Raw genomic sequence first — 20,970 nt, forward strand, 5'->3', positions numbered from 1 at the left:
CTTCTGTTCCAGTGCTACACGCAGCCTCCCTTTTAATGATCTTCTTGGTATCCAAGGCCTAGCTGCCCAGAGCTTCAAGATAAATGTTCACAAAATCTCTTGCTTGTATTTGTTTCTGTAACTGAGGGCTTGATTACTTATTTTTGTCTGCAGGATGGCGCCTACAGATTTTGCAGCCTCCCACAGATGTGGAAGTATCTTCAGGGGAGAAAGCTACATTTAGCTGTGTTCTAAGTGAAGCTGTGCCGGTTAATGAAGTTGCCTGGTATAGTAACGACGTAGAGATCCAGCCTGATGAGGACTGGGAGGTACAAGCAGATGGAAACAAATACAAACTTATTCTGAAAAAAGCCCAACCGCATCATTCTGGAGAGGTGACCTTTGCTTCCAGGGAAGCAATTGCATCAGCCAAGTTATCTGTGATAGGTAAGCTCTGTCGTTCTAGCCCAGTGGCGCTTAAAATCTTGACTTTGGTATTGAACTACAAAATTGAATTTTCTATTCTTTGTGCTGATTCTTTTCTCTTTGCCTTGCATGTCCCAAGCTAGTGTTCTTAGTCTGAGAAGATACTGCTGGGCTACTTGTTCTTTGACCAGAAATAGTTCATCTCATCAGAAAAAAAAATTTATCAAGCTAGAGATGGTAGAGATGTTCACCAGCTTTCTTTAGATGCAGTCTTTCGTCAAGTGTAACATAGAATCTAACAGAAATCAATTTACTCAGAGTTCAGCATCACCCTCAACAAACATGTAGATACAGAAGGGAGCTGAACTAGAGTACACACGGAAAAACTGTTCAGGGCAGCAGAGAACTCTGAAATCTGCTCAAGTGCAAGGCAACAAATACTACAGATTATTGAGCTGCATAATAAAATCTTCATGTGGGTGAGATCCAAGAAACACCCATCTTGCACTTCAGAGAGAGAAGAGTGAATGGCTCTTGCAATATTTTGCAAGTAGGAAAGACCATACTTGCCTAATTCCCTCATGGAGCAGGTTAGACCAATGACTCATCAATGTCCATTCCAGCATCCAAAGTCTGGCTCCTTCCCAGAGTGGGGTAGGTGGATCACCCAGCAACATCACGCCACCATAACCCCGGGAATTGTTATGAGATAACTGCAATGTGTTTTAGCTGTACGCTGTAGTTCAGATGTTCAAGAGCCACTGATTCTTCAAATTAACCCCTTGAATTTAAACCACCCCTTCTTTAAAGTATTATCGGTAGTCTATCTGCCTAACGTATTCTGAGACTTTGAGAGATCCCTGGTATCTTCCACTCATTTCCACAAAATCATCGGTTGTTGATGGATTCTAAACAGTGTTATCTTATTTGGGGCACCTACAACTTAGGAACTGCAAAATACTATCCTTATGAACTCCTCCTGTTGACAGGTTTTCTGTATGAAATTTGGTGGAAAATACAGAAAATAAGCTTATATGTTATGTGGAAAGGAATGTCCAGAATTAAATACCTGGTTGTTGACCTTATTTGCCTTTAATTTGTTGGACTGGTACATCGTGGCAGGTCATTTACTTGGTAAATGCCTTGAACTTGAACATTAAAAGAATTATTTCTATCTCCTAAGCCAAAGTATAAATTAGGTGAGGAACATTTTCCAGCATACTGAGTACCATTGTCAGCAGCCAGTCTGGTAAGACACCACTCCATTACCATCATGTATTCATTTGTTATTGCCTGATGCCATGACACATATAGCAATTACACAGAAAATTGAGTGACTCGCTATTAAATTACTAGAGTTACTCTGTAGTTCAATGACAGCTTGATTTCCATCAAGGTTAGATTTGAAATATGTAAGATCAAAGCCCAAATGTACTTGAAATTTTCAACTAAGTCCCTGGTAATACAGACGGTATAGAATCATTGTTATTTTGAGCTAGGTAGGACAAAGAAGCAGGAAAAAAATCACAGTAATATGTGACATTAAATAACTGAGAGGGCAGCTGGAGAACAAATGTTTGTCCATTAGCAGTGTAGACCAGGACAGATGAAGGAGAACTCAGTGGCGCACAGGTATGTCTCACAGTAAGGCCATGTACCCACAAAAATTTACAATAAGACAAAAACTGAATCTGTTGTGCTTCCTTCTCATTGCTTGTAGAAAGCTCTTGGTTGTTTTAGTATAAAGCCTTATTGCTCATGTCGTACATCACGGGACTTCTGTTGTGCCTTCAGCCCACCCTGATCCACCTGAAGAACCAGAAGTCTTAAGTAAGAACAGTCACTCTGTAACTCTGTCTTGGTACAAGCCATTGAGCGACGGCGGTTGTGACATCCTAGGCTATAATGTGGAGAGAAAAATCCCAGGTGTTGGCTGGCAGTCATGCAGCAAGAGCATTATTCAAAACACGGAGTTTATGGTGGACAATCTCACCCCGGGTGAACCATACAGATTCCGCGTCTCAGCTATAAACAAAGTTGGGGCCAGCGAGCCGGTGCACTTCCCTCAGATGGTGCAGCTAGGTGAGAAAGGAGAGATGTCCCCATAGAGGACTGCGAGCTGCTGTAGGCCTTGTGTTTCGCATGGCATGCCTGCTTCACCCATTCCAGGCATCTCCTGGACGAGTTCATTCCGCAACGTCTTTCAGTGCTTTGCTGCCAACAAAGTAGAGGAGAAAGAGCTTGGAAAAAATCATCCTAGGCTGACGCAAACAAAACCTGCTGCATTGTTAGTACTCAATACTTATTTTCTCCAAACTGCACCAAGCTGTCTTGCAGCCTGCACTGCATCCATATGTTGTCTGGTCACCATGAGTTTCTTTTCTGGTGGAGTTAGGATGGAATGAGTCAAAAGGGGCATGCTGGAATGCATTTGGGGTAACCAAGACCCTGATACCAATGCAGAGGGTGGGCACCGTTGTCTTCTTCACCCATCTTTCTCTTTCAATATATTATTTGCATATCTTTTTCAAAAACTTCCACAAAGAGATGATGGAGGACGCAGTTCCTTTGCTGTCTGTTGGTGAAACTTTGGAAGCTACAGTGGGATGGAGAGCCACTCCCCCAGTCTTTCTTTTCTTGTAACTCTTTCTGTGATAGCTGAGTGCCCAACAAATTCCTCAAAGTGAGAATAATAATAATAAAAAGAAAATCTTCTTTTGCTAAAGGCTCAGACATGCAATGATGTTTTTGCAACATAACAACTGCCAGTGCTGGACCCCGGTAACTCTGCATATGTTGACTTTGTCTGCAACAAACTCAAGGCATTTTGGGCAGTGGTCCCCTCACCCCGGTGAGATGTGCAGAGGGGCAGATCCCTTTCAGGAGCGTGCTGCTTTTGGGAACTCAGCTGTGTGCTTTACATCCCAGTCAACATCTCTGCGTTTAATGCATTTGTCTTGACTTCATTTTGAGTATGGCTGTCGTATAAATGACATGTCATTGGCAGGCCTCCTTCCAAAGTAAAAAAGACACAGAGAATTTATATTTTTAAATTCTTTATGCTTTTTGAGGTTTTTTTTTTTTTTAACTCTTCTTAAGCTACCATAAAAAATTTATTTATATATTGATATAATGTTTTTGGTTTTGGTTTTTTTTTTACTTTCCAGACTGGGATGAATCCTGATTTTAATAATTTCTTCTCTTTTTTATTCTTTTCATTGTTTCTTTCTTGTCTTACTTCAGAACTTCTTCACTTCTAAACATTAAGATCTGCTAGAATCTGTAGGACTGCTTGAATACTGGTGATGGGTAAATGAAGATCAGCAAATAAACACAGGAATGTGAAAAATGCGACCACTTTTGCATGTATATATTTAAATGGAGCTGGCTTAACCTCTGGGAGAGCTTGCACAGTTATTTCAGGGTTATCTTGAGAAACACAAACCGGATGCTGCCAGTGAATTCTTTTTTTCCCTTTGGTTGTCTACAACAGCCAAAGAATCTATAAATGAAGGATGGGATGCCTGGGTACTTTACAGAGTGATCTGGAGTTCCTTGAAGCCAGAATGCAGTATGTGCTTTGTGTTAATTCACTTTTTTTGTCATTGCAGAACCTCCAGTTACAATCACCCATCCTTTGGTGGGAGGATCAGTGTCGGAAGGGGAGGTGGCTCGCTTGGAGTGCAAATTATCAAGTGAAACTGAAGAGAGAGTGACATGGTTCAAAGGAAAAGAACAAATACAATCTGGAGGGAGATATGAAATCCTCTCTGATGGAAAAAAGCAGATACTCATTATTCATGCATTTAAACCTGAAGATCAGGACACATACACCTGCATGGTTTCTCCAGAAGTCAAATCTGTTGCCAGCTTGTGTCTTGAAGGTACAGAAAGTACATTTCTGTGATGTTAAATATGTTCTGTTTATGGACATCCAGAGGCAGATTCACAGCTTGAACTGGAATTAATTTTCTTTTACAAGCCGTGTCTAAAATCCACAAAGATTTGTGCCAGTTTTTTTTTCCCAGTATTTTTGCCCAGATTTTCTGAATCTCTAACAGCTTTAAGCTGCTCAGATAAGATTTTCCTGAGTCTGATATTTAAGGTGGGATATCATTGCCTCTACATGGGTTTCTGGTGCCTTTTGAGATGTCTTAGAGTATCCTCACTGACGTTCAGCTACCACTTCAGAAAGTGAGGGCTTTTTCGTATGTTCTGTGTGATATCAGCCAGCCCACTGTCCTGGACAGCCCAAATGGCTTTGGGTCATAGTGCTTAGGAAGTCAAATTGTGTCCTGTAAGTGAGATTCAGTGGCCCACACACAGACATCTAGCACCACTGAGGCACTTCATGATATCACCCCTGGCCTCCACCTCCTTCTCCAGAGAGACCCAGAGCACTCATAGATCCCATGTTGTATCTGAGAGCCACATGTGGATGTCCCAGACAGCCTGGGACATCTCAAAGGTCATTGGGCACTATGCAGAGGCAAGTCAATATGTCCCAGAGGGTAAGTCACAACCTTCAGACTTGGACGCATCTAAACAGGCAGGTGCCTCCAGGTGAGGTGGGAGTTTCAGTTCCCATTATAGCCGGTGGATCTATTCATGAAAGTCAGTGAGGCCCTATCAAGCTGTAAAATGGAATGAGCTTGAATAGCCTTCCAGGCTCCACTGACAGTCTTCATAGAATCATAGAATGGTTTGGGTTGGAAGGGACCTTTAGAGGTCATCCAGCCCAACCCCCCTGCCAGGAGCAGGGACATCTCCAACCAGATCAGGTTGCTCAAAGCCTCATCCAACCTGGCCTCGGACGTTTCCAGGGATGGGGCATCTACACCTCTCTGGTCATATCTAGTCTTAACTAGATATTCGTCCACTGCAACATCTAATCAGGGTAGAAATGTATTTATTAGGTTTAAAAAATGTTGTTTACCATGTTTTAAGTGCATGCATAGAATCATAGGATAGTTGAGGCTGAAAAGGACTTCTGGAGATAGTGTAGTCCACCCCCCCCTGCTCAAAGCAGGGTCACCTAGAACAAGTTGCCCAGGACCAGGTCCAGTTAAATTAAATTCACATTTTATTCTCAACAGAATGCTAAGTTAAATGCCACTGATACTCTTCTGCTCAGGCTTTAGAATAACATTTGCATGTGCTTTCCCAAAGCTTACTTATAGACTTTGCATTTTAACATCTTATCAATTTAACTCTCCTCAGTTCCCACAGTGACAATGCTAAAAGAGATTGCCAGGGAAGCATCCCCTGCAAGCCAACCGGAAGAGCTGGTAGATGGCCACGTCCAGCCCAGCTTGCCTCCTGAGGCTGCTCAGGAGGGAGATCTTCACCTCCTGTGGGAAGCATTGGCCAAGAAACGCCGGATGAGCCGGGAGCCCACCTTGGATTCCATCAGCGAGGTACCTGAAGAAGACGAGAAACTTCAGAAGCTGAGGAAGGAGGAAGCAGAGATGTCTCACTATTACTCAGAGGAGTACTCCACATGTGATGAGCTGGCTAGGACAGGAGAAGCAGATTTCTCTTTCACAAGCTCAGATGATGAGTCTAGAGCTGGGACTCCCTCACTCGTAAACTACCTCAAAAAAGCTGGGAGGACAACTGTCAGTGTTACTAGCAAGGTTCAGTCCATCTCAACAGGCAAATCACAGAAACAGTGGGAGAAATCCAGTGTGGAGACTCTTGCAGCCGCTTCAGCTGCTAAGCCAGCAGAATCAGAAATACCAGATTTAGATGATCCTTCCATGAACAAGGCCGCTGTAAAGATCCAAGCTGCTTTCAAAGGCTACAAAGTCAGGAAAGAAATCAAGCAGCAAGAGTGCCCAGTGTTTACCGAGACTTTCAAAGATTTCTCTGGTGAGCCTGGAAGCACTCTCCACCTCGAGTGTGTGGCCCACAGCAAAACTGATATGAAAGTCCGTTGGCTGAAAGATGGGGAAGAGCTTTCAGACGGTCGCTACTATCACATAGACAATTACAGTGATGGGACCTGCTCTTTGATTATCACTGGCCTGGAAAATAAAGATGCGGGTAAATACACCTGTGAAGCATCCAACAGATACGGCAAGGTTTCACACAGTGCTAAGGTGGTTATTGGTACTCAGGAACCTCAAGTTCTTCGTAAGGAGAAGCAGGCTAAACAAAGCACTGATAGTGAGACAGAGAGCTCTTCTGGCAGTGAGCTGGATGATGCTTTCCGTAAAGCAGGAAGGAGACTTCATAGACTCTTCAAAGCCAAGATCTCAACAGAGATATCTGATGTGGAGGAAGAGCTCTTTGTCAGTGCAGATGAAGGGGACATAGAGGTGGTTGACCATCAGACATATCGTGAGGATGACCAGTACATCTACATCAAATTTGAGATCTTGTCTGAGGCAAAAACTGCCGCTACTCGATTCAGAGAGATGTTTGGTGCTCTTGGAATTCCCGTGGAGATTGACATTTTGGAACAAGGCCCTAAAAAAATTGAATTGCGTATTGGGAAAGCCACACCGCCCACCCATGGGAAGTTTGCACCACCAGTAGTGAGACCTCCACCCCCTTTGTTGACTTCTGATACAGGTAGGTGAAATAAACTTGTTTATTCTTTGGAAAAGGCAGCTGGAGCAGGTCAGAATGTTATCCTTTCACTCATTAATATCTTCTAAAAACCCCTTTGTTTTTCATTTGGTGAAGATATTTTCCTGGAAACCTCTAACTTTTGGAAAAACAAATTAATTTTTTTATTATTTGATTTTGAGGGAGAGGAGGGAGATTAGTGATGAAGGAGGGGCTTGCAAAGCATTGACTTATCTACAAAGCTGCTTTTCACAATGGAAATGCCCCCTGCTACAATAATATGGCCATGAATGCCATGATTATTGTACTTAAATCCTTTCTTCTCTTCTAACTGCTCTGACTTTAGCTCCCATGTTCTTGACTGAGCTCCAAAACCAAGAGGTACAAGATGGATATCCAGTCAGCTTTGACTGCATTGTTGTCGGCAAACCACTCCCCACAGTTCGCTGGTTCAAGGATGGAAAAGCTATTGAAGAAGATGATCATTACATGATCAACGAAGACCAGGAAGGGTGCCATCAGCTGATCATCACAGCTGTGGTCCCCACTGACATGGGTGTTTACCGTTGCCTCGCTGAAAACAACATGGGAGTTGCTTCAACCAAGGCTGAGCTTCGAGTGGACTGTGAGTCTCAAAATCACTGTAGAAAACACAAGGGAAAGGGTCCTACTGAGACGTGGATAAATGATGGTGTTCTTGAAAAAAAAAATTACGTTAAGAAAAATTTATGTGTTGCTCACAAAACGTTTCACTTGCAAAACTCTTGGGTTTGGTTGGGTTTTTCCAACTCTAAGGCAAGGCTCAGAGCAAAGGTTTTCAGAGGGGTAATGGTTTTAAAATAGAGGGAGGCAGATTTAGATTGGATATTAGGAAAAAAATTTTTTATGATGCGAGTTGTAGAGCAGTAGCACAGGTTGTCCAGAGAGGTGGTGGATGCCACATCCCTGGAAACGTTCAAGGCCAGGTTGGCCGGGGTTCTGAGCAACCTGATCTGGTTGGAGATGTCCCTGCTCCTTGCAGGGGGATTGGACTGGATGTGCTTTAAAGGTCCCTTCCAACTCAAACCATTCGATGATTCTATGATTCTATAAACAGAGGTGTTTTCCATAATCCAGGGACGTGTGGGATCCTGCTGCAGTAGCAGTATGAAATCGACCTGCCAGTCACTTAAATTAGCAGGGAAACTATAATTACAGTAAGAAAAATAGCTTCAAAGCTCAGATTATAGAAAACATTTCCTTTTCTTTTTAACAGTGACCAGCACTGACTATGAGACAGCAGCAGATGCAACAGAGACATCTTCTTACTACAGTGCCAAAGAATATATTTCAAGGTAAAATATCGAACTCTAGCTCTAACTTCTTGCTTGATAAGATCAATATGTATATTTATGTCAAGACTGGTTTTGCTATATCTAGCAGGGCCAGTTTTATGTCACACAGGAACAGCTAGACCAGCTGAGATGCAGTAACTGCAACAGCTGGTCTCTACCATGCGCAAACTTCCTCTGGCTGCCTTCAGGCCTGCCTGGGTATTTCTTTGCGGTATCACGCCATAATTTTTAATGTCCTGTGGTGCTCGATCTGTTGTCATGGTGACAAAACCCACAGATTGAATTAACCTAAAATAGATAATTCCGATTCCTAACTCTTTTCTGGCTTGTTGACTTTCTCCTTTCTAATTCTAATTGTTTCTTAGCCGAGAACAGGAGGAATCTACTACTGAGGAGGAGCAATTGCCCCAGATCTTCGATGAGCTTCATGATATTCGTGTGGCACCTGGAGCATCACTGGCTAAATTTCACCTGAAGGTTAAAGGTGAGGGATGCCTACCGTACTGTCAGTTGTTCCAGGCTTGCTGTCAGTTTGAAGACCTGGACAAGGTTTTCCTACATGCTTTTCTGCAGCTGTGACCCCAGTCCATGCATCTTGCACCACATTTGCACAAACATTGCTTAGAAGAATATGTTCATGCTGATGAACATTGACTTTTGCAGCAAACTCAGACAGATAAACCCAAAGTCTGACTACAAAAATGATAAGAACTGTTTTGGCTTCTACTTTTCTCTTTGTGTACGTTATCAATCAGACCTAAGTGTTACCTTTCCAACCTGGAAGGCATTTGCACATGGCGCCCATATGGGGAGTGCCAGAAACTAAGAGTCAGGAAAGAACTTTAACAGATAAATAGAATTTTATGCATTTACAGCCATTGCTAATTGGGTAAGTCCTTGAAACAGCAACCCTGGGCAGAGCTGAGGATTCCTTGGCTCCTGCTCAGAAGGATCTGCCTGTGTGGAGATGCTCCTAAATTGATGTTGCCAACGCATTCTGTTCTCTGTGTCTGTAACCGCTTCTCGTAGGGTACCCACAGCCTCGTCTCTATTGGTTCAAAAACGGACAGCCATTAAAGGCTTCAGATCGCATTCTGAAGACTGATAAACAGGAATTCCACTCGCTGGAAATTCGTGATGTCACTGAAGAAGATGCTGGCCAGTACTCAATATTTGTCATCAACTCTGCTGGTTCTGCATATTCTTCAGCCAGGCTTGTGGTCAAAGGTAGGTATTGGGCTATTTTTGGCACCTGCTTTTCTCTGTTGCAGTGGCTCTTTCTATTTTACATAGTTATTTTTCTTGAGAAAGCCTACCAAGGTAAGGCAAGTGAGGTGGGGAAGTCTGTAGACAAGAGACGACATGCTTTAATCTTGGTTCACCTATAAAATTACTGTGTCCCAAAGATGAGACATGTCACTCCTCTAAGTCTGCCTGTTGTCTCATAAACATACATTTTATTCCTGCACAAACTCATTAACTTTAATGGTTCATTTTATTAAATCTGAGGGCCTCTTATGAATCATAGTAACATTTCTGTGTAATACCTGCTGCAAGGAGGAATTCCCTGGAGTAACTTTTTTTTTCTTCAACTCATGGAAAGAAAGGTATTTGCATTTGTAATTTTGTTTCTTCTCCTTGTGTTACAGATCCTTATGAGAAAGAAGAGCCAACAGAAACAGGTGAGAGAAGCCACAGCAGGTGATCACAGAACCCCTAGGACTTTTTAGTAGTCTAAACTCACACAGAAGGTGTCACCATGTTTCATCAATAATGTCATTTTCAGATTCCCATGAGCAACTGACACCACCAAGGTTCCTAGAAAGATTTACTAATAAAAAGGTGAAAAAAGGTGCAAGCATCACATTATCTGTAAAAGTTGAAGGTAAGTGGATAGATACCTCACCTCTCTGCATAACACTTGAACTGCATAAGTTCATGGCACACTCTAGACTTTCTCTGGCCTGAGTCATTGTAACTTCATCTCCTGTATCTGAAGTTTGGGACTCTCCTCTCAACTTCGTAAGAGACTTTATGCTTTACAGAAAAGCATCTTTCACATCAAATGGATGCAAAATCCATTTTCCTGCTTGTAAAAACAGGGATAATAACATTTATTAGTCTTACAAAGATGTGGTGATTACTGATTTTGGTTTTACAAAAAAGTTTCATGTCCCTGCGAGAGTGCCATAGAAAGGTTTTTGGTTTTTCATTGTCTACTGTTGGAAAAATATCAGGAATTGGATCAAAATAGCATTTATTCACAGCATGGCTCATAATTGTAAGGAAGGAACATCACTAGGAAAATTAGAGCTCATTGCATTGGTTTTCCTTTAGGACATCCACCACCAACTATTACTTGGCTGAAAGAAGAGTCTCGGGAAGATATCTTGTGGATTAAACCAGACACTCCTGGGTATAAACTTGCCAGTTCAAATATGCATCACAGTCTAATCCTGTTGGATGTTAAAAAGAAGTACAGTGGAGCTTATACGTGCATTGCTACCAACAAGGCTGGCCAGTCCATCTGCACCGCCACCCTGGAAGTTGTGGATGGTAAATCTTTGTTATAATACAGACATGTTCTCTATGTTACCTTTTATACTGTGCCTAAGCGAAAAACAAGCAGAACTGATAAAGACATTAATCAAATCATAACTGAAAAAAAAAATGCATTTTCTCAAGATTAGCCAATGATTTTTCTTGCCTTGCAAATGAGTATACTCTTTACTTCTATAACGTTTTAGATTTGACCCTATCTTGGATTAGCAGCAGCATCTTTTCTGTATAAACAGAAGGCAAGTCTAAGAAACAACCAAATTAAGAACAAAAGAAAAAGAAAGGAAGAAAGGCAATGTAAAGTAACTAGAAAAAGTCACCGTTTGAAAAATTATTTTGAGTGCTTCACTCTGCTAAGGTATTTTGCGTTCTAGAATTGCCTTAGGGCAGCTAGAGTTATTTGAGTCTCCTTTTGCAGAGCTTTCCAAGGCCTCTCCTGGCACAATTCCTTCAGTAAAATGAGGGACAAGCAAACATAGGCTGGAAATGGGGGCAGCACTGTGAAGGACTCCGTTTTTCTGTTATCCTTCCTTGCATCTCACATTCTTACTGTGCCAAGAGCTACAGGAGCATAGTTTGAGCAGCGTAGAGAAATCAGACAATCATACCTCTGTGTGAGCAGGAAGAGGAGCAAACTTTTTGCATCATATGAGTGGGAGCATGTATCCCAGGTCAGAAGCTGCTAACAGGGTAGACTCAGTATTCCAGTGTTCCCAGTAATCTATGTCTAGAAGATGTGCCTACATCAAATACATAAAAAGAACATTCTCTGCCTTCTGTCCCCTAACAATAAACCCTGATCTTGCAGTGAAAGAGGCTGAAGTTCTGACCCAGGAGCGTGTGATGGTGTCAGAAGCCATCATGACCACACTGGGGTAAGTGGTTGGCCACCCACGCTGAAGTGGAGCAATGCAGGTATTGCTCTGCAGAAGTTCCCATGAGTCACTCTTAGGCGGTGTTCGCTTTGTATATTTTATATTCATGTCTCAGCACCAGAGTTAAAATAGTTTGAGGTCCTAGGATGGACAATGCTATAAATATTCTAGTATCAATGCCAGCCCTTAATGCTTGATTATCAGGGAGGATGGGAGCAAGGACAAAAAAAAAAAAAATAGGGTAAGTCATGTAAAAAACTCTTGCTACTTTTTCATCTCCTAAGCAGAATGCCAAAAAATTTCACAGAGTCGAGGTCCAGCTTTTACTTGCCAACACGGAAATACACTGATGCTTCACAGAAAAAAAAAGTAGATGAAAAGGTTCTGCTCACATTTGTTTGCAAATGCATCTGAAGAATAACCTTGTCGATTTGCCATTCTTGGCTTTGATACTAGGCAGACAGAGTCTGAAAAGCGACATCCACCTGAACACACATTAGCTTCTAGAATATGTCTTGCCTAGAAGACTTCACCTGTCTTCTGAGCTGAGCAACTGGAAAAACAAACAAACAAAAAAAAACCTTGTTGAATACTGGAAATTGTTGAGCATTAATTCACTGAAAACTGACTGAGACTACAGATCCCACTTGACATAATGTCTCCAACTGTAATAGTTTTATTCCAGTGTTAGCTGGGAATAAAAATCCCAGTAGCTCCAGGCAGATGGAGGCTACTCTGCTATTCTGCAGCCCACTCCCTTAGCAGCCAGGTCTGCTCAAGCAATAGTTTGAAATAAAAGTCAGGAATAAGGAGAATTCTCAGATGGGATTTGACTCAAAGAATAAGACACCCAAGTGTTTCCGTGCCCATACGAGCCAAGTGCTTCAATCCTCATTTCTTACAGTGGCCCTGGTGAGTGTCGGCTACCAGCATCTGCAGCCCAAATCAGAGTCCTAACTTAGATATTCCCAGCCTTTACGTGCATGGTGTGAGAAGGAGGGAATACTTCTCATTTAGCTCTCCTTACTACATATTTTAATTTTAATTCTGCTTTACTCTTTCTTTTTCAGAGCTATTCATCCCTCTGAAACAAGAGAAGGTAAGAGAAGCAATTTTCTCTCTCCTACTCCTGCCCTTCACATCTACAGCTGAGGTTGTCTGTGTTTCATGATTACCACCCACTTTTATCCTATTTTCTTGAAACTGTCTGAAATGTTGGAACTTTCAAGGCCTCACCTGTGTTCAAGTGTGAATTATTTGGATGAAATGTGAGCAAGCACTGTTTTAAAAACAGAGGAAGTGAAGAAAATTAGATCTTCCTTCCACAGAAGCTTTTGTTACTCAAAAAATGTGACTTTCCGATGACGTTGCTTACTGAATAGAAAACTCTCTCTTTTCCAGGAGACCTTGAAGCTGGTAGAGAAGGTGTACTCAAAAGCCCTATTTCATTAGCTGATGTTGGCTCAGAAGAGTTCTTCCAGAAACTCACCTCACATATCTCAGAAATGGTGTCTGCAAAAATAAGTCAGGGTAAGGAACTTTGCAAACACGATTTATTTAGTGTAGAGAAAGATGCAATCTTTTTTTTTAGGGATCATTTGGAATTTGAATATCAGTGAGATCTGTGAAGCAAGTTTTGAAGGTCATCCTACATAAGCATATGAACATTTGTGAATGCTTAAGACTAAGAACTTTCAGTAAGAGTCCATCCAAATTGCATGTCTTAGTCTACCTTTTTGAACTAGAAAAAAAGCTATTACAGTAAACTAAGTGTCCATTTTATGCACACAGTGTTTATTTAAATAAGCAGGCATAACTGTAAGCTTTAGAGTGCAGGGCAAGTTGTAAAAATGGAAGTGTATTTTCAGCATCTTAGGTATTTTGAGTTCCTCAGATATTCATCACTCCTGAGTCTGAAAGCAATCTCATTTTGAAGACTTCCCACATCTTCCGGTTTAGCTCACAGTGGGATTTTAAAATCAAGTTGAGGCTGAAAACTGTGTGCACAGCTGTGCAGTAATATAATGATTTGTTGAATTAAATGAAAAATCTTGGTTTGTGTATCATATACTGATTACCTTGTAGTAAAATTTTATATTGAAGAAAAATAGAGGCATTATCTCTCCTACAAATATTCTTACTGTGCAGTGGCAATACATGCAAGCATGCAACATTGTGTATTAAAATGTCCCAATTATTTTTTTGATCCTAAATATCAATAGGATTTCTCCCTAAATACTACAAATACTCTTCCTAGACAATATTTGGTTTTTATGAAATTGAATATTATTATACATTTGGTTCATGTTCAAACTGAAGACCTTTAGTTTACACTTTACTGTTGCTCTGCTTTTTAGCTACACTTCGAGTGCCAGGTGCAGAAAGTGATGATGAGTCAAAAACTCCCTCTGCATCTCCTCGCCATGGACGATCCAGACCTTCATCCATTGCTCAGGAGTCCTCCTCTGAATCTGAAGATGGAGATTCCAGAGGAGAGGTATGACATCTTTATGGACAAGTTTGAGACTAGGAGAAACCTTTGCTTAAAATGACCAGTCTCCTATGGTTTAAGGATCTCCATCTCCTTTAGGGATGAACTTCAATTTAGTAGGTATATTTAGTACTTAAATATTAGGTCTGTGATACAGAGCACAGAGAATCAAATTCTGATCCTCACTGTGTGATCCTGAACAAATTTTTCAAGTCAATATGGCCAAAACATACCCATTATTTGGCACTTTTTGCTTTCATGGCAGAGCTTCAGAAAGTTACAGCTTGATTTACTGTAGCCTTGGATAGAATCAGTCAGAAGAATTTTGTTGAGAAATTCTTCCCAAGAAAAATTAGAATTTTGTAAAAATTAGAACTTTTTGATGTGTTCATAGAATCACAGAATGGTTTGGGTGGGAAGGGATCCTCAAGGGTCATCCAGCCCAACCCCCCTGCAAGAAGCAGGGACATCTCCAACCAGATCAGGTTGCTCAGAGCCCCGGCCAACCTGGCCTTGAATGTTTCCAGGGATGGGGCATCCACCACCTCTCTGGGCAACCTGGGACAGTGTTCCACCACCCTCAGTGTAAAAAATTTTTTCCTAATATCCAATCTAAATCTATCTCCCCTCTATTTTGAAACCATTACCCCTCGTCCTGTCACAACAGGCGTTACTGACGAGTCTCTCCCCGTCTTTCCTGCAGCCCCCTTGAGGTACTGGAAGACCGCTTATAAGGTCTCCATGGAGCCTCCTCTTCTCCAGGCTGAACAGCCCCAACTCTCTCAGCCTGTCCTCTTAGGAGAGGTGCTCCATCCCTAAATGTCATTAAAACATTTCCTAAAAAAACCCCCCAAATTAAACCTTTGACAATGTTGACCCATTTTGACATTTTCAAGACTAGTGTTTGTTTTGCCTTGGGAGCAAAATTCACTGTTTAGAAGTGTAAATCCAAAACACCTCAAACATTTTTTTAAATATGGCCTAAGCCTCCTGGAGACTTAGTCTTCCACTTGCAAAGATCAAGTGGTGATTATCTTTGTTGTACAAGGGCTGGGGACTAAAACATTAAACACAGCTAAGCACTTATGTTCTGCTGGTGTTACTGTATTCTATTTTTAGAGCACAAAATAACTGTCATTTCATGCCTGCAGATCTTTGACGTCTACATGGTCACAGCTGACTACCTGCCTGCTGCCCCTGACAGGGAGACCATCACTTTGAAGGAAGGCCAATACGTGGAAGTCCTTGATTCAGCTCATCCTCTGAAATGGCTGGTCAGGACTAAACCCACAAAATCTAGCCCCTCTCGACAGGGTTGGGTATCTCCAGCTTATCTGGATAAGAAATTAAAGGTGATTGATGCTGTGTTTATTTTTCATGTAAAATTACTTGCTCCTGTTGCAGTTTAGAGCCAAGCCTTCTGCAAGGAGTGATGAACAAGGACGTTGTTGAAGTGGTCGGTAACATGATTGGACATTTTCATGTTTTAATTAGACAGTGTTTCTGTATGTGTGCAAGGGTGCCTGGGTGTGAAAGACCTAATCATCCTCCAGCAAAAAAGAAATTTCACAGTGGTTTAGGAACTGTTGAAAGGGACTGTGAACACACGAAGGATATTCCTCAGTGCACATGGATAAAAGCACTATTAACTTAAAAGAATAATGTTTCTTTTTTTATTGTGTTTTAGTTGTCACCAGTGTCACCAGAGTGGGGAACAACAGAAGCTCCTGAGTTCCCTGGAGAGTGTGTTTCTGAAGATGAATATAAAAGGAAGCTAAGGTGAGCATTTGGTGTTTGTGCCTTTGAGTTTTCCTGCCTTTTGAACTAACAAGAATGTTGGCTTCTAGGTCCCTTCCATCAGAGTCACTGTCTAAATCATGTTGGGTGACTTGAAAGAAGGGATTTACATTATGTAATTCTGGAAGCTCTCTGATTTCACAAAAAGCCTAGACGTCAGTTTAGGAAGTTTCAGCTTCCACCTCTGTTCTTTGGGGTGCCCTATATCTGAGGATGATGTCTACAGAGGGAGTGACGACACTCAAGCTTATGTTAGTCCCTGGCAGTGCAGCAGACTACTGAGCGTGCTCTCATGGAGATATTTGCTTTTTTTTTTGATTGCATAAAGTGGCATTGAAGTTACTACTGTCTACTTTACATGGATCCTTTTGTTGCTCACACTCTGTTTTTTCTGCCATAACATAGATGTCTGTACGGTAGAGATAAGTGTCACTCAACGGCAAGGGTGTCTAAGTTTCTCTTATGGCCAGAGGGAATCTAGTCAACGCACTCCAGGGAGCCTGTTCCTCTGATCATATATATCTCTACTTCAGAGCCTAAAAGTCTCTCAGCATGTCAAGGATAATTGTGATGATTTTTCTGTGATTTCTTTTTGCCTATTTATCTTCCTTTCAGTGTTCTTATTCAAGAGCTGTTGATCTCAGAAGAGGATTACGTTCAAGATCTACAGTTCCTCCAGACTCATCACCTTAAGTACACTGAGACCTGTCCCAATGTCCCAGGAGTTGTTGCCACTCAGAAATCCACCATCTTCAGAAATATTGATGACATTACTCGCTTCCATTCCAGGTGGGCATTCCCATATGCATTAATTTCAGATCAAAGAGTGGCTCACATACCTGGTGTCAGAGCCACAGTAACTATTATTACTGTGAAGGATGTGGAGCACTGGTAGTGCTGAGGTGCAAGAGAATTCATGGTCCTTTTGGGATGATAGATGATGGCATAGCTTAAGTCAGAGCACAGGGCTGGGACTCGTATGTCCAGCTTATTTCTTACCCTTTTAAGCAAACTTAATTGAGAAACAGTGAATTATTACAAGAAGGCAGCATGGTCTTACAGGCACTTCAGTGGTGTCTCCACAGAGACACATTTGTCTAAAACTGATGCCAGCATCCACGCATTCAAAACACATCCAGCTGTAGCAGGCTGCTCAGCTACAACGCTGTGGCACAATGCCTCTGCCTACTCCAAGAAAGGATTTACTGCAGATCTGCTGCTCACGAAGTGACTTCCCAAGGTCCAGGCTGAAATACTTTTACTTGCCGGGGAGAAGAGGTGGTGTACAATGTCTTATGTGCCTTAGGCTTTCCATTGCTAGGAGGCTTCCTTTGGAACCTTGATACCCTTACTGTCACGGGAAGTGATCATTCTCATGGAAAGTCCTTGCCAACAGCATAAGAATCACCCTTTCTTCCTCATTTTCCTATCCTGTGGTCCTAACTTTCAGTTTACCTTGGTGGGGGGTCAATAATATGCATGTACAAAGCTCAACAACCAGTGAGTGTGTGACATCTTCCCCAGTGTGCTTTGTTCAGTGCTAGCAGCATCATAAGCAGGAGCAATCAATAACGAATTTGAGCAGGTTGTGATGAAAAGTAAATAATTGCTCTGGAAAAAGCATTACAGGGGCCACCGCTTCTGCAATGGGAAGGAGCTTGTGTGGGACATCTGGCTCTTTCCTGGCTGGGCCACGAGAATAGATTTCCCTTCCCTCTCCTCCCTCTCTTTCTCTTCTCCCTCTCTCTTCTCCCTCCCTCTCCTTTTGTTTTTCCTCAAAAGTAACTTCAGCTGCAAGAGGTGATGCATGTCATCAGCTACTGACACTGCTAAAACTCTTTGTGCATGTGAACTTGTCTCAACATCCTTTGTGAAATAGAGTGGGGATCTCTCTCTTAACTCATATGGATGGCTCATCGATCCTTAAACTGAGGCATAAGGATCTGGGGCGAGGTTAACTTCCCAACTTGAGCTAAGGCCTTGAAAGTTCTCCCTACCTTCCTGGCAGGGCATTTCATACATTCAAGCTGAGAGGGACAGCATCATGCTGGTTGAAGAGGAACTGAGAACTTTAATGCTAAACATCCCTCATTCCTTATTTACCCCAGTCATTTCCTTTAATCTGTGTTAACCTGAAATGGCCTGATTTAAAAGTCTGGCTGCTGGGGTTGTATTCTAGCCTCATTCCATCACCTTCTCCTCAGATGTCCTTTTTTTCTTTGTCTCTGCAGTGTCTTCCTCCGAGGCTTGCAGAAATGTGACACTGACGATGATGTGGCCATGTGCTTTATTAAGCACGAAGCAGAGTTTAATAAGTACATCCCGTACCTGGTGGGGAGGATACAGGCTGAGGCAATTGTTGTCAGCAAAGCTGTCCAGGATTTCTACAAGGTAAAACCGCAGCCAAAGTACCTGCTGAACATGCATCCTATAACCCACTGTATGAAGAAATGTAGTTATTGATCATAAATGTGATCCTGAAAAGGATTATTAAAAAACTTTGTGGGAAATCTTTGCTAAATATAATAATTTTGTGTTCGCTGTCTAGCTCTTCCTAGTAGGTACAATCAATATGGGAACATATTTACATATACTTATGTGTTTATGAATATTATAAAGGTTATGCAGATATGAATGTGGCTGGGATTATGTAATTGTAATTAAGGGATGTTTTAAGGGCCACCACATTATAAGACCAAGCGAACTCACATAAAATACTAGTATAGATAGGCAAATCCTGTTTCTCCTCTCCAGCTGCTCAAGATTGAAGTTGACTAGTGAAAATACACACACAACATTCCAGATCCACGAGCACATGTGTGTTCGTGGATCCCCTGAGTAGCAGCATGGCTCTTCTGTCCATCTGATACCCCATCCCAGATCCTGAGCACTTTTAGCCTCTCCATGAGCCTCCTACTCACCAGCTAGTCCAGCTTGATGCTCACTAGAAAACAAATGCACATGTTAACACTTACCCCACATTCAAAGATCCTTCAAATTATCAGCACAAGCTCTCAGCCTCCCTGATGTCCATGGCTGGACCCTGGATCTCCTACTTGCAGCTAGTCCAGCTTGAAGTTTGCTGTCAAATTGCACACATTTGCACCCACGTGCACCAGGTCAGCGGAAAGGATAAACGTCCAGCTCAGTGGCTGATGTCCCATCGCATGGACCCTGTGACCTGTACGCCAGGTTGTGGTGCTCAGACCCTCACTCGCTCCAGTTGCTGGCACTGCAAACACATGGACCATTCTCGACTAAGGTCTGGCACTGCCTGTTGGCACTGAGTTCACTCACTCCTGCCCTCCCATCTCCTGACAGTGCTGATCTTTCCTTTCACACCATCTGGTTGCGCAGACTTTAGATCACATTTCCCCAGTGTCAGTCCTGCATTGAAAAAAACAGACAAATTCAGCATTTCAGACATCTTGGGGGCTGAAATAATAACTAACTGATAAAGGATGGCAGAGGATTACAAATGCCTGAGATATGGAGTAGCAAGGTTTGGTAGCGCTGTCCAATTTTGGCTGAGTTAAGTCTATGAACCAGCATCATATGAGAATTTTCCAGGGAGTAATATTTCCTCATTCTCCTCTGTATTTTTTTCAGAGATACACAGATGAAATTTTAACTAACGAAGATCCTTCACAGCCACTTATCCCACCACTGCAGCACTACCTGGAAAAACCCATAAACAGGATCCAGCAGTATCAGACAATAATCAAGGTGAAGAGCTTTTGTTAAAGCTGATAGTTTTATGTTCTTCTTTGTGCAGCTTGTGTAGAAAAAGACTTTCTTTCTACTTCATATTTCTTGGCTTCCTTCTGATGCAACTACAGTTGAAGGCTGCCTGAGTAAGACAGACAGTAATCATCACCAGTGATGGGGCTCTCTAAATAGTTTTGTAAACGTAGATCCAGGTAGAGTTTCACAGTCTCCAACCCTATAACGTTCAGCAAGCTTTCTCTGCGTGATTTTTAAATATATGTATATCCATATATAAAAAATATATGCTTTTATATATGTGAATACATGTACACATGTCTCCACGATAAGTATGAATTTGCTTCACACTCCGCAATGGGTATGTATGTTATAAAAATAAGCAGTTTCCAATGTGTAAGATATTGACTTACCACTTTATTTCCTTGTGCTTTATGCTGACATTACAGTAAGATAAAATTTTTGTTCTCTGAAAAGCATTATCCCATTCTACCATCCTGAAATGTTTCATCTTTCAAGCTTTCATCCATCTTACTATCACAGTTTCTAGCCCAGACCACAAATAAACATTTCAAAGTAGCATTTTAAATACTGTTTTTCATGGGAAATAGCACTAGGATGCCCATGATGAAGACAGTCATGCCAAAATATTTCTGTATTCTAGTGTTTGAATAGTTTGAAGAACATTAACTTTCTAATTTTGAACACATGCCTTCACACAAACACCAACATTTTTAAGATCTCTTGGAAGAGAGAGCAAGCATGAGCACTTCTCATGCCGCCATTGCTGAAAAAGAAGACAGGAACAAATGTGAGAAGAACAGCGTAACTCCCATCACGTATTTTTTCCAACCTCTGTTGTTATTAATCTAATATTGACTCTTAGTTTAGCACTGCCACATTAATCGCTTGCCTCATGGTATCGTCACGGTAAGCACAAGAGAAATGCAGTGGGTACATTCAGGATTGCTTTGGCTTTTTTTTTGTTTTCAATCACTGAAGCATATCTGGTGTTTGCTTCAACTTTGTTTAATATTAATTGATGTAAGGAAAAGCCAGACTGGCTAGTCATTGAGGCTGCATAATATGTAGGAAAGAGGAGAATTTAGTAGCAAAGCAGCACCTGGTGAAAGAATGGGATAAAAGTTGCCCAGATGAAAGAGTTGGAACAGATATTGAGAAACTCTATGGCTATCAAGGAAATGTTTTTGGT

The 20,970-nt window shown here is 41.8% G+C and overlaps 1 protein-coding gene across 1 annotated transcript in view; it reads left to right on the forward strand.

The window, feature by feature from the left end:
• The window catches only part of OBSCN (obscurin, cytoskeletal calmodulin and titin-interacting RhoGEF), a 193,346-nt gene that overhangs the window by 119,222 nt on the left and 53,154 nt on the right, over window positions 1–20,970 (forward strand). The window contains exons 70-89 of the mRNA XM_086741706.1: window positions 154–426; window positions 2,200–2,487; window positions 4,017–4,289; window positions 5,626–6,981; window positions 7,325–7,603; window positions 8,234–8,312; window positions 8,678–8,796; window positions 9,342–9,539; window positions 9,962–9,994; window positions 10,099–10,197; window positions 10,650–10,868; window positions 11,680–11,746; window positions 12,817–12,845; window positions 13,148–13,276; window positions 14,104–14,243; window positions 15,389–15,589; window positions 15,925–16,016; window positions 16,650–16,823; window positions 18,266–18,425; window positions 19,644–19,760. Coding sequence (XP_086597832.1) covers window positions 154–426; window positions 2,200–2,487; window positions 4,017–4,289; window positions 5,626–6,981; window positions 7,325–7,603; window positions 8,234–8,312; window positions 8,678–8,796; window positions 9,342–9,539; window positions 9,962–9,994; window positions 10,099–10,197; window positions 10,650–10,868; window positions 11,680–11,746; window positions 12,817–12,845; window positions 13,148–13,276; window positions 14,104–14,243; window positions 15,389–15,589; window positions 15,925–16,016; window positions 16,650–16,823; window positions 18,266–18,425; window positions 19,644–19,760 — 4,325 coding nt within the window. The remainder of the gene's footprint in view (window positions 1–153; window positions 427–2,199; window positions 2,488–4,016; window positions 4,290–5,625; window positions 6,982–7,324; window positions 7,604–8,233; window positions 8,313–8,677; window positions 8,797–9,341; window positions 9,540–9,961; window positions 9,995–10,098; window positions 10,198–10,649; window positions 10,869–11,679; window positions 11,747–12,816; window positions 12,846–13,147; window positions 13,277–14,103; window positions 14,244–15,388; window positions 15,590–15,924; window positions 16,017–16,649; window positions 16,824–18,265; window positions 18,426–19,643; window positions 19,761–20,970) is intronic.

The sequence above is a fragment of the Chlamydotis macqueenii genome, chromosome 2 (genome assembly GCF_036417535.1).
Source record: "Chlamydotis macqueenii isolate bChlMac1 chromosome 2, bChlMac1.mat, whole genome shotgun sequence".
In the NCBI taxonomy this organism is placed as follows: Eukaryota; Metazoa; Chordata; class Aves; order Otidiformes; family Otididae; genus Chlamydotis; species Chlamydotis macqueenii.